The following is a 13,179-nucleotide window of genomic DNA, read 5'->3' as shown; positions in this document are numbered from 1 at the left end:
ACATGTAGGAGCTAACTAACTCCAGAAGATGGCAGTAATGCAACACAGAGGACGCCAGGTACAGTTAAAGAAGAAGGAGAACGCCGCCGCCCACTTGCTGATCACAGCAGGTCATGCGGCCTCTACTGTTTTGATTCACAGCTCGGACAGACAGGGCAGTGATGGCGGAAAACTGGAAGTTGGGGTAACTCTTTCAAGCTGCCCTACAACTGGGGTAAAACTTCAGTGTACTAAATAAGACAGAGGTAGTTATCGGGAAAGCTGGCAGCTTTGTACGGTACTCGTTTCCGGCCCGAGGACATGGAGATCTCGGCGGAGGGAGAGGCGGAGGAGCGCAGGTAGGTGACAGCCAAGGCAGGGCTGGTTAATTTACCCGGCTAGCTGTGCGAAGAGTGACTGTGGTTATGTAATCAACAAAACTAGAAACTGTATCTCCGTGCATCTTCTCGCCAATTAAACAACGTCGTCCAATAATAGTTTTTGGAGCGGCAACTTAGTTAAACGGAGCCATTTTAATGTTGTTAGGGAGCTAGCTAGCTAAAACACTGGTGGTTAATGACGCTAAGCTGTGGCTAGGCTAACCTGACATGACATGTCAAGGTTTGACAACCTGGAGCAAACAGCATTATCTGCAACGTTTGTCAACCTGTCCAATATTAAAGGTCAACTAATTGACTAAATACTGAACGTTTGGTTGCAGTAAAGCATTTTGTACAAGTGTTTCCTAAGCGCGAGAGCATTTACTAGATAGCCTCATTGCTAGCTGTTAGCTATCTGCTAGCTAGGTTGTGCTAACAGCTAACTCTAGCTGTCACGTTAAGATGTCAACTGCGAGGTGTCGCTGGTTTTATTGTGAAGGACTTTCACACCGGTAATGGAAATTAAAAACACATAATTGGGTTCGAAATATGGGTCGATAAAATGCTTGTTTATTATTGAACTCAAGCTTACAGAAGACGTTCAGAGTTTTTATATGCATTTGTTGATACGACGAGTACTGGAGTTTGTTTAAGAGGAAATGATACTGGACAAGTTAATTAGTGTGTAGCCTATATACAACATACGCATGGATTTAATATCAGTACTTTGAGTTTTGTATTAGTAGTGCATAAATTCCTGCCTTTTCGGCACACAAATCGTGAAGGAAGTTAGATCCAGCCAATTACACTAATTGATAGATGTGCTGGGTAAACCATGGTAACGTTGGGATCCTCTGTGTTTAATATTTTAAGCTTTAAGATTGTGCAAATGAATTTGTCTGGAGGCTCCTGCAGTAGAACACACATTCACACACCTCTCTTGTTGCATGAATGCACCGCACTCCCCACAATGAGGACAATGTTCTTTAATATCCAGCCTCCCCCTTCCGATGTTACTTAATGTGATGTGATTAGTTAGCTCGGTAGCTGAACTCGTGATGCTGCCTCTAGGCACTACTGCTTTATGTGAAAAAAAGAAGGATTTGTGTTCATAGATGTGCTATTCATAACTTTCATAGTGTTTACTTCTCAACCATCCATCTACTTCTCTATATTCTCTGTCTGTGAAGGCGGTTGTGAGTGTTTTAGAGAAAGAAGATAAAATGATTAGAGACTAGGTGGGTGTTTTGTGCCCTGGAATTTATTTTTCAACCTTCATTTTAATTTGTCTTTTTTGATCCAATAAATAATGCTAACTAATAATAATAATAATATACTGTATAAGTAGCAGATGACCAGTGAAATTATCCTGTGCTTAAATAATACACCCTCAGGTGTTGGTACAGTCTGTCAGCAGACATTTTGTCCCGGTGCTGGAGTTATGTGATTCACTTTCAATAGCATTCAGTTTGATTGCTGACTTAAGGGGAAACAGAGGAAGTCCTGGATATGAGCCAGAGCTTTAAGCCCCTTAGGGAATGTGAGCTGATATGACTTTGGTTTGTTTCTGACACTTGTGGTACAATAGCTTTCCATAGCTGTATCCTAAAGATAAGGTTTGACTCAGCACGTGACTTCTAACTTGTAGTTATGGCAATCAGCGCCAAGTGGCTCCATATAAATTTATGGTTTATAATATATCAGTTGTGAACACTGAGATTTTCCTTGATAACAAGAAACAACTTTAAAGCCTCTAATGCACGCACATTAGAGCCCAGTGCTCTTCTTTAGGAAAAACATAAGCAAGGATAATGTGGGGTAACCCTTCTTCTTATGCTTTGTTAACAGGCAATCTGGACTCTTGTAAACAACTTGTTTGTAGGGAGGGAGTGGAATGATCTCGTTTGTTAAGGCTAGGATGTGGTGATATTGATAACACATTAATTGGTGCTCAGAACTCTCAGTCAGTCACTGAGTTCAGAGGAAAACTATGTTATCCTGACTAAAATGCTGAAGACTCGATTTTTAATTTCGGGAAAAGTATTTTTGTTCATGTGAGTAATGATTTAAGCCACAACACTGCAAACTCCAGCACTACTTTACCTTCTTCCTCATTCTTAAGCTTCCTCTGTTCCCCCTGTCTCACTTCTTCCTGCTGCCCTGTTTTCCTGACAGGAGGGAGCACTGGAAGCTACTGTCCAGCCTGAAGACCACAGTGGAGGGCCTTGTGTCCACAAACAACCCCAATGTGTGGTCACGCTATGGTGGCCTACAGCGTCTGCACAAGGACATGAACAACATCTTGAGCCACGGACTGAAGAATGAGCAGGTCAGAAACCAGGACATCTGATTGATACCACACTCCCTTTTGTTTTTGTTTTTTTTTTTTCTTTTTTGGTCCAATCTATAAGATGATTACTGATCACTTTCTATGTGACCTCCTTGCAGCTGTGGCAGATTTGCAAGCAAATTTAGCATTGTTGCATGTTAAACTTTGACCTGAAACTCTGTGTGGTTAGTTAATGGAAACAACTTGTGTTTGAACACAGAGGAGTCGTTGATTAAAGGTGTGTCCCATAACCCCACAATACCAAACTATCCAAAAACAAACTGCAATATTGGTGTGCTCAGTAATTCCAGATTACCCATGTTACACCTGTGACATCACATTTTGCTTTGTTTGGAAGCGGAAGGCAGTTTTGTTGAGCTGAAATGAATCTGATTACAGCTACAGATGCTAAAACATTGAAAACCATAATATAGGGTAATTCTTCTAACATTTTGATACATTATCCGACAGGTATTGCCAGTTATTATTAGTTGACTTCCTAAAATGCAGGAAAATGGTTCTCTATTGGACATACTCCCTCTCTGTACTCACCTATTGTGCTTGATGATGGTGGTACTCTCTGTAACTGGGTCATGCTAACAGCTGGTTTTGTGCTGCAGGTGTATTACAAGCAGAGAGACTACTGGCCTTTTGTGTGGTGTGTTCGCTACATCAGCCCTCACCTCGCCTCGCACGTCGAACAGGTATGGTCACATAAATGGAAAAAAAAGACTCATAGGATGTGCAAAGCTGACTGTGATAAGCCATTAATCCCATTTAGAAATGTTACCACACATGCTTCTACCCTCTTTTTTTGAGTCATGAGTCATCTTGGTGCTTGTTTTGTTTCAAAGCTTAAAACAGTGTCGGAATTTCTGAGAGCTTTTCATGTTCCATATTTACTGCAAGAGGGGGCTGGTATGTTTCAGTTCTGTAATTTATATTTCCTCATTATTAGGAGAGAATTACTGCTCATTTACTAAGCCTGCAAAATTAGCAACATGTGTTATCCATATGGTGATCAGTTTTATATCTTGGTACTGGATTTGTTTGTTTACTCCACCAACCACTGTGGCACGAAACTAACACTCAGCCGTGTTAACAGAGCAGTGCAACAACAAAGGGATTTAACGTAGTTGGAATCTAAGTATCTTCATTATGGCCTCTGTTCCTGAGCAGCAGGGATCACAGCATGCTGGGCCGTGATGTAATCATCATGTGACGATTGGTTGTTGATACCGTGTCTGTCGTCTCCTAGTTTGGTGCTGATATGTTTTTTTTCTCACTCCTCATCCCACTCACTCAGACTGCCAAGCGTCTCGTCTGCATCAGACCTGTCTCTTCACCATTCCCACGGGGGTATTTTAGACAAATAAGAGTATCATACGATCGTACAGACTGCACTGGGCTACACACAAACAGCAGTATGTTTGGAGTAAATAGGATCCCATGATACTGTCTTCCGCGCTGTTTAGCAAACAGTGTGGCCCAAAACAAACTAGTCAGGACATTTTATTACTTTCAGTGTTGTAAAAAAAACCAAACAAAAACATAAATGTCTTGTTCTTTATATTCAGATAAATAGCGTTTGTCACTCTATGTTGCCACCCTTGCCAACTTGTTTCTCATCTACGTCTCCCCTCACAACATGTTTCACATTTTTTCCCTCTCCCTGTCCGTCCTCAGTTCAGTCACCTGGAGCCAGTACTAAGTAGTGGGATGAAGAATGCTGGTGAAAGCTACAAGGCTGAGCGCTGGCTGCTCCACAGCTTACAGGTTCACATGCTGTCGGCTCAGCTGCGACCTCTGCTCCGGCATCTGGGACATACACGTAAATTCTATAATGGTGAGTCTCACATTAATGCTTCAGTTTAAGATCAACGATGTTGGTGTGAAGTGTAAACTAAAGTGAGAAGTAGCTAAAATTATTCTTTCTGCTTACTAATTCCCTCGTTGTCTGTTCTTCCCCATCTGTATGACTTTCTCTCCTCTCTTTCTTTTTTATCTCTGTGTCTTCACTCGTGTCCCACTCATTCATTTTCTCTCTCATTATCTTATCTCCTTACCCCTCTTTGTCTCTCCTCGTCTCCGGCTGTGTTTGCTTTTCAGATGATTCCTTTCTACTGAGCGAGCCCCATGTGACTGCCATGTTCCAGTGCCTGGAAGCTGTGGAGCAGAATAACCCCAAACTGCTGGCCCAAGTAGACACTGTTGGGGTGGGTCTCGTGAAGTGATTTCAATGCTTGAATACAGTTTGTCTACTTTGTAGCACTTATACGTCCTCCATGGGTCTCTACTTTATTTATTTTGTTTGCACATGTGTATTTATTACTTCCCTTTCTGTTTTTGTTTTCATGCATTATGTTTTTTCTTTGTGATTATTCTACAGATTTACAGTAATTTAAAGTAGGAAATCTGCTTTAGGACATCCAAAGAGAAGGAAAAAATATGATGGTGCTTCATATCCTCATTATCGATCTTTGAGAGGCAGTGTTGTTTTGCCCCACCTGTCGTCGCTTCCTCTTTAGAAGGCCACACAAAACTGAATTTGATTTTGAAACGCAAATGTAAGTTTTTTTTTATCTCTCTCTTGTCACCCTCCAGCTGTCGCCTCTGAAGGGCCCACCATGTCTGGGCCTGTTGAAGAGCCAGAGCCTGTGCGTGTTGCCAGGGGCTGGAGGGGCTTGGAGGAGCGCTGACTCGGCTCTCAGAGGAGAATCCCTAAATCGCAGACTGGCCACTTCCAACTGCTCCCTCCGAGAAGCAGTCGCCACTAGCCACAACTCTGGGAACACTGTGGGGGTCGCATCCCAAAACAGGAACAGCACAAGTGAGGAACAGGTGGAGGGTGACAAGTGTCGTTTTTAAAGGGGTTTTGTGATTTTTTTTTTCACATTATGCCTTTAATGTGTAGTTTCTTCTGATTCAACTGAATGCTTTAAACACTTTGGGTCATGGGGGTTCAAATCTGGAACTTTGTTGTTCCAGTATTTTGCTACATTTGGGTTCGTCTTTGATTTTCGCAACAGAAATTCAGTCAGTCCACAAGATAATGTCAGATCTCAGCACACAGTTAGGGATGGGCCAGACTTCATGTATTGGTCTCTATCTAAGTGAAGGATTTTAAGGTTGTACATTAAGTGAATCAAGTTATCAGTACATAGAGGGCTATAGGGGGTGGGGTTGGGCCACTATGAATGCACTACAGTTTGTATGTGAATAGACTGACTTACTTAACCAAACAGAGGCCTGATTGTTTGTAGATGAGGTCATATATTGAAGAATGTGTTGATGGAGCCTCCAAAACTCAATGTCCTGTATTTGGCTGTGCTTGTGTTTAAGCTCATCTCACCTCATTCACCTATTGTGTTGCAGGCACTACCTCTCCAACCAGCAGCCTGGGAGCTCCCTGGGTGTGTGTGTCCAGGCCAGGCGATAGCGAGCGGGATGTCACGCCCCCTCCGGGCCCCGTCTCAATCCCTTGCATCTCCCTCACAGAGCCCCCCTCGCCCACCTCCCTTCAGCCTGAGGCTGGGGACTCTGGGGAAGGCGACTATGACGATGGTCCGGAGTACCTGGCTATTGGAAACCTTGGCCAGCGCAGTCGCCGTGACTCCCGGAGCTCTACCCACAGCAGTGAGCAGAGCGAGACCCAGGACCAGTCCCTGCAACGGGGTTCCCTGGCTCCGCCCCCACCCAGACGCTCGTCCTTCTCAGAGGGCCAAAGGGGGCCGGGCCGAGGGTCCCGAGGGCACACACGCTCCTTTTCTGACACAGGGATCAATCAGAAACTCAGGAACGGTGAGTAAACGTGGAGGTCACTTGTATGCTAATCGCTGAGCTACTCTCAACCTATTTGTACGTCAGTCATGTTGCATTGAATTCGAAAGAAATGGAAAATTCAAAGAGAAGCGTGGTTTACTAGCAACTTTGTTTGTTAAATAAATTAATTGAAGAGTTAGTGTTTCTATAAATGTCCTCAAAAATCTGTCAACATTGTAGCATCAATATCTTCAAGTACTTACTAAGTATTTACACATTAATGCTGTAGTGCAATCCTCATGTTCATAGACAGTCCAGTTCCATACAAGTGAACACAATATTTGTTTTTTCTGGTCTGATGGAGGCTACTCCTCCTCCTATTCTTAGCCAGAAACAAATGTAGCTTTTTCATTTTTTCCGTTCCATATCTGACTCAGTGCAAACAACCACAAACACTTCTTTAAGTTTCTTGAAGTGATGAGCTCTCGTTAGTGTGCTGCATATCTCTCTCTCTCAGAGGACCTATTCAATGTAACTGTCTGTGTGTTAGAGACCACCACACAGCAGTATAGTTTCTTTCTCTTCATTTGGTTTAGGTGCTGTGGAAAAACACTTATAATTGTTGTGAAAACCCTGATATTCATAAATTGCACTCACATTTTGGCGGTGTCTGTGACAATGAGTTTGACAGTTGATTCTTGTTTGTTTGTTATCAAATTTCACAATTCCATATCTGTTTTCTGCATCATGGAAATCATAGGGCCCTAATTGCGCTGCATGTTCACTGATTATAACATATTATAGTTTGTAGTACTTGTAGTATTCTGATTTTTGGTCAAATGTTTTTGTGAAGTGGTAACTTACTTAAGTGGTAACTTAAGTAACATCCTCTTCCTGCAGGTGAAGGAACATACAGTAGCTGATAAACAGGTCCCTTTTTTGCACAATGTTTGCATTAAATGGAGGTGAGAGTTAGGTGGGAGTATACGTACCTAAACCTACAAGTGTGTATTTATATAAGATGTGGCTAGGCCACCTTCTTTCCCGGAAGTTGCTCACTTCCTGTCTGATGGTTTTAAATGTTTAACATCTCTATTCTCTTTGCTCGCTGTTTCCCCTTCTTGGCTTGAGGTAACTTTCTCTCCTTCTGCTCTATCTCTCCTCTCTCTTTTTACTGTTTGTGCAAAGGAGGGGGCCACCGAAAAATCACCATAATAATAGAAGATCCGGTAGCAGGTTGGCAGTGCAGTTCCACTGTGCTCCATCATTTGACCCCTCCCCACTCTCAGTTCTTTTTTCCCCTGCATGCTGATGAACTCTCATCCCTCTTATGTCAAGTCTTGCCTTCAGCTTATAAAATGTCTTTTGGTGTTTGACGTTCTTGTGTAAAGTGTTTTTGGTTTGTGTTACTCAGGTCAAATTGATGTGGTGAGGCCATGAATCATCTCTTTTATTGTTATGTTACTTTTTTCATGCACACATTTCTCATGACTTATCAGTGGTTTATGGAAGTTATATATAAACTGTGTATAAACATGTTCATTTCATCTCAGCAGTGCTCATGATGTCCTGAAAGGAGTGCTGGCCATTTAGAGTTTTCTCAAATACTAAACAGTCCAAGTGTAAATGTCAATGCATGTCAAGCAAAGCAGGTGTTTTCCTGTATTTGTTCAGTGCAAGATGTGGACATTGAAATACAGCTGTGCAGTGTAAAGCACGATATATCAAGCTTACTCCTGAAGTAAGAGTATATTTTCAATACTTCCCTAATTCAAGTCATTATACTGACAGAGGACAGCAGTCATGCTTTTGTTTGTGCATGCAATACAATGAACCATCTCCATAGATTTATTGACAAAAGACAATGATAAAGTCAAAACAGCCTTTAACCCTGTTTGTGTAGGAATGATGATGCATGTTAAGACTTCAGTATTTATTTGCGGACTTTTAGGTGATAAGAGGCCTTTAACATGGACTATCTGTCTTTTAGAGTCGACAGGGGACAGCTGTATGAAGGACTACAGCCCTTTCTCACCTCAGCGCAGTGATGCCAGCACCTCCAGTTCCCTCTACATGGAGTCTTGTGAGTTTTCTGATTTTCTGCTTGCGGTGCTTAAAAATGTGCTTTTAGAGTTATGCTGTAACCACTGTTGCAGTGAAAAAAATAGTGCAATGGTATAAACACTTGCAGTGATTGTCAGATGTTGAGTCAGAGAAAGTCCCCAGCAAACTTCACTATGGGAGGAAGTTGGACAGAAGATTTTAAATCCCACAGAAACACACTTAAATGCAGAAAATACAAATTTTCTTCCCTGTTTGCGTTTTGTATCATGGATTTTCTGTGAATATCAAATCCCTTCAGATGGTTCCCAGCACAGCAGCGTTTCAGATGGGATGTTCAGGAAGCCGTCAGAGGGTCAGAGCCTCATCAGCTACCTGTCAGAGCAGGACTTTGGCAGCTGTGCGGATCTTGAGAAGGTCAGGACTCAGCTCCTTTGAACTCATGACCAATTCTGACTAGTGTTGGTGCTGCTTTTTACACAAATGAGTGCAGCCCACAGTCTTTACAAATGCGCTTCTTTTTAAAGAAATCGGTACTAAAATTCTCCAAAACCTCAAACTTGAACTTATTATCTTGAACACATTATATCTTCTGATATAAACTTTTCTCTGTATTCTGTAGGAAAACGCTCATTTTAGCATTTCCGAGTCCCTGATTGCGGCCATCGAGCTGATGAAGTACAACCTGCGGCGTCAGGAGGAGGAAGGCGACGAGGAGGGAGACAGCGACTGTGAAATTCAGCAGCTCAAACAGAAGATTCGCCTGCGGAGGCAACAGATACGGCGAAACCGATTGCCGCCCTGCGCAACTTCCCATCACAGTAAGGCAGCATTATAAGCTGTTAAATGAAAAAGTTGTCACCTGTATGGATACATGATGTTGTGGTCTTTTCTTTATGTGATTCTTCATCCAAAAAATTATTAGTTGATTATTTGTGAATATGTGAATGTGCTTTCAGTTACTAGACGTTGGTTGAAAATTGTAAATGTGTGGCATTTCAGTGACGTTCACAAATATACTTAAGCACTAGATGATGAGAGTGACTCCCTCAAAAATTAGTCAAAGGAATGTGTCAACCTTTAATCCAACCACAAATGTCTTTCATTGAGGACTGCCCAACAACCATTGCAGCCACTTTTCCAGCTACCGACTTCCCAACTTTGTCTTAATGGCATCAGATATGCTTTGATATCAGTCATAAGTATTCACCCCCTTTGATGTTTTACCCTTTTATTGCTTTCATAAATCAATCATGGTCGATAAAATTTGGCTCTCGTAACACAAAAAACTATTTGAAAAAACTCTTTAATGTCAAAGTGAAAACAGATTTCTATAAAGTAATGTTAATGAAAGAAAATTATATAAATAAAAAAAATTGTTTGCATAATTATTCACCCCCTTTTAATTTAATGGTCTAATTCAATAGAGGTCCATCAAATTGTTGCCAATAGTCTCACAATTAGTGAAATGAAGATCACCTGAGTGGTGTGGGTGTGTTTCAAGTGATTGAGTTGTAAAACACCTGTGTCTGAAGGGTCCAGAGAGTGGTTGATCAGTATCCCTGGCTACCATTACACCATGAAGACAGAAGAACACTCTAAGCAACTCAGGGAAAGGGTTATTGAGAAGCACAATTCAGGGGATGGTCACAAAAAAATTTCCAAGGCACTGAGCATCCCCCGGAGTTCAGTGAAGCCAATTATCAAGAAATGGAAGGAATATGGCACTTGAGTGAATCTGCCTAGATCAGGCCACCCTCGTAATCTGAGTGACCGTGCAAGTAGGAGACTAGTGAGAGAAGCCACCAAGACCCCTACAACTACTCTGAAGGAGTTACAAGCTTCAGCTGCTGAGATGGGAGAGACTGTGCATGTAGCAACTGCTACAGAGTGAGTGAGAGTGGCAATGAGAAAGCCACTGTTGAAGAAAAGTCATATTAGATGTTGACTAGAGTTTGTCACAAAGCACGTGGAAGACTCCATGGTCAAGTGGAAAAAGATTCTTTGGTCTGATGAGACCAAAATTGAGCTTTTTGGCCATCTGAGAAGACGTCGTGTTTGGCAGAAACCAAACACTGCACATCACCAAAAACACACCATCCCCACTGTGAAGCATGGTGGTGGCAGCATCATGCTGTGGGGATGTTTCTCAGCAACTGGACCTGGAAGGCTTGTAAAGATAGAGGGCAGAATGAATGCTGCAAAATACACTGAAATCCTGGGGGGACAATCTTTTTCAGTCTGCAAGAGAACTACGACTTGGGAGAAGATTTATTTTCCAGCAAGACAATGGTCCAAAACATACTGCAAGTCAAAGCCCAGACCTCAATCCTATAGAGAATCTGTGGCTGGACTTGGAAAGGGCTGTTCATGCCCGATACCTGTTCAACCTGACAGAGCTTCAGCAGTTTTGCAAAGAAGAATGGAGCAACATTGCAGTGGGCAGATGTGCAAGACTGATTGAGACCTATCCACACAGACTCACTGCTGTGATTGCAGCCAAAGGTGCATCTACTAAATACTGACTTGAAGAGGGTGAATAATTATGCAAACAATTATTTTCATTAATTAATTTTCTTTCAATAACATTACTTTATAGAAATCTGTTTTCACTTTGACATTAAAGGGTTTTTTCCAATACATTTTTGTGTTAAAAAAGCTAAATTTTATTTATTTATGAAAGCAATAAAAGGGTACAACATCAAAGGGGCTGAATACTTATGATAGACACTGTACCTGTACTGCCAACTAGGGCTGCTTGATTATGGCAAAAATCCATAATAATAATCATCATAATCATTGACCCACTTTTCACAAATGATGCTCACTTGACCACAGTGAGCTGAAGTAAACATGCCACAGCCTGGCTGAGAGTGAGTTTGGGCTTTAGGGAGGGGCAAAAGCACACAGCTGCATACAGGAAAACGGATGCTGGATTTATATCACACAACTAAACTTGAGCAACATTGTGAAGGGGAATGCTTTAGACTTGTTTTCATAATCATAAGAGACCAAAATCATTACTGAAAATAAGATTTGATTTATCACCCAGCACATTTTTTTATTAATTGGGTTAAGGTTTCCATATATTTCTGTTCATTTTGGACATCCTGGGAATTATGATGTTCTTGCAAAAGTACACATATTAACACACAACATTTTCTGATGTGTTTTACCAATTTGGGTCTCAAGTTTTTTTGTCTTGCTCAGGAGATAAGCCTCACTGCATCACTGCGTCATTTGCTACTTTTGATTGTTCATTGTTTTGTCTCTCGTCTCCTTCCTCTCCTGCAGTTTTCCACTCCACTGACAGTGGAAGCTCCAGGAGGAGCTCTCAGGACTCCTGCCAGGGTTTGTCTGACTCCGGCTCAGCTGAGGAGGTGGAGGAGTGCGAAATACGAGGTAGAGAGAGGGAATGAGGGAACAAGGGGGAGAAAAAAAATCACAGAAGGAATTTGATATTTTTGTTTTTGGGTGTCACAATTGTATTTGTCAGTTCAGCCTGCCTCTTTTTACCTGATACTTTACCACAACTAGAGACATACAATGCAGTTAAAAGTTGAATTTCCTGCTGCTGCTAGCATTCAGAAATTTGAATATATTATATGAATATGAATAATATGAATATATTATAATATATTTACATCTACAGTGGAAAAGTATTGAGTTTTTAAATTTGAAATGTGTCGGAAGCCTCTGAGGAATTCATCATTTGTCTGTGTGAATGAGTTTGTTTCTGCTCCGGTCATAATTCATAACCTCATCATCACACTTGCTTTTGGTTGCTCACCAAGCATGTCATATTTTACCATGGACCATAAACATAGAGGTCTGAGTACAAAAGTCACAGCATGATCATCTGCAGTGCTGATGACTGTAAGATGTTTTTACTGGTGTTGCTATTTACACAGACCTTACAGTCATGTGAGTCAGCATATTTTGGATTTATATGGTCGTGATAACTTGACAGGGTGTGTTTGGTCTGGAAGAGCTTCCAGGCAGTGTTAAGTTAAATAAATAGAAGTCAGTAGCTGTTTTGTGTGACAAATAGCAACTGCAAGAGACTAATCACTAACATAGAAATATCTGAACATGGATTGCTTTGATACTATTAACATGGGTTGTGGGATTTCAATTTCAAATGTGCATGTACTTTATAACTGCACTTCTTGGTACTGTGTTGTGAGCACAGAGAGTTTGTTGTACCTTGGGGCTGTATAACTGCATGACTTCTAGATGTACTGTGTCGGTGTGGAATTACTGTGACACCGACACACGGCTCTGTGGAGTGTTGAAAATGTTTGTGCTTGTGGTGATGGATGTGCTGAGTGTTAGTTTCTGTCTCTCAGATGGCTGTGAGGGTCAGTCCCTGCTGGCGGTGTCTCAGAACGGCCTCTCCCTGTCACTCGCTTCCCTCTTCTCAGGTATCTGCAGGCTGGACGGGTGGACGAGGCTCCACCGCAACATGTAGACTGTTTACTGTGGCCCTGCTCCTCTGAGAGGATGCTGATGGCTCCACTCCAAACGGAGAGTTTCTGCCTTTTAACCCCCCCTGCTAATCTGGGTGGCACTTCAACTGTAGCTCTTGCCATTTACACTTACCATTTTTTGTCTTTGTTTAATCATACTGATTGATTCTGTACAAATCCTACAAAGACACTTTAGGAC

The 13,179-nt window shown here is 41.8% G+C and overlaps 1 protein-coding gene across 2 annotated transcripts in view; it reads left to right on the top strand.

Annotated features, from left to right (window-relative positions):
• The first annotated feature begins 111 nt into the window (after nt 1–111).
• The window catches only part of rubcn (rubicon autophagy regulator), a 23,772-nt gene continuing 10,704 nt past the window's right edge, over nt 112–13,179 (top strand). Inside the window, exons 1-12 of one of the 2 annotated variants that reach the window (XM_041935773.1) lie at nt 112–338; nt 2,535–2,688; nt 3,309–3,392; nt 4,375–4,534; nt 4,798–4,904; nt 5,293–5,518; nt 6,064–6,489; nt 8,441–8,533; nt 8,813–8,928; nt 9,134–9,332; nt 11,806–11,913; nt 12,861–12,935. In XM_041935773.1, coding sequence (XP_041791707.1) covers nt 301–338; nt 2,535–2,688; nt 3,309–3,392; nt 4,375–4,534; nt 4,798–4,904; nt 5,293–5,518; nt 6,064–6,489; nt 8,441–8,533; nt 8,813–8,928; nt 9,134–9,332; nt 11,806–11,913; nt 12,861–12,935 — 1,786 coding nt within the window. In that variant the 5' untranslated portion in view covers nt 112–300. The remainder of the gene's footprint in view (nt 339–2,534; nt 2,689–3,308; nt 3,393–4,374; nt 4,535–4,797; nt 4,905–5,292; nt 5,519–6,063; nt 6,490–8,440; nt 8,534–8,812; nt 8,929–9,133; nt 9,333–11,805; nt 11,914–12,860; nt 12,936–13,179) is intronic. The other variant, XM_041935777.1, reaches the window with a different exon arrangement.

The sequence above is a fragment of the Chelmon rostratus genome, chromosome 4, assembly GCF_017976325.1.
Source record: "Chelmon rostratus isolate fCheRos1 chromosome 4, fCheRos1.pri, whole genome shotgun sequence".
Taxonomy (NCBI): Eukaryota; Metazoa; Chordata; class Actinopteri; order Chaetodontiformes; family Chaetodontidae; genus Chelmon; species Chelmon rostratus.
The sequence above is the reverse complement of the archived record's forward strand: the minus strand, read 5'-3'. Positions and strand labels throughout refer to the sequence as shown.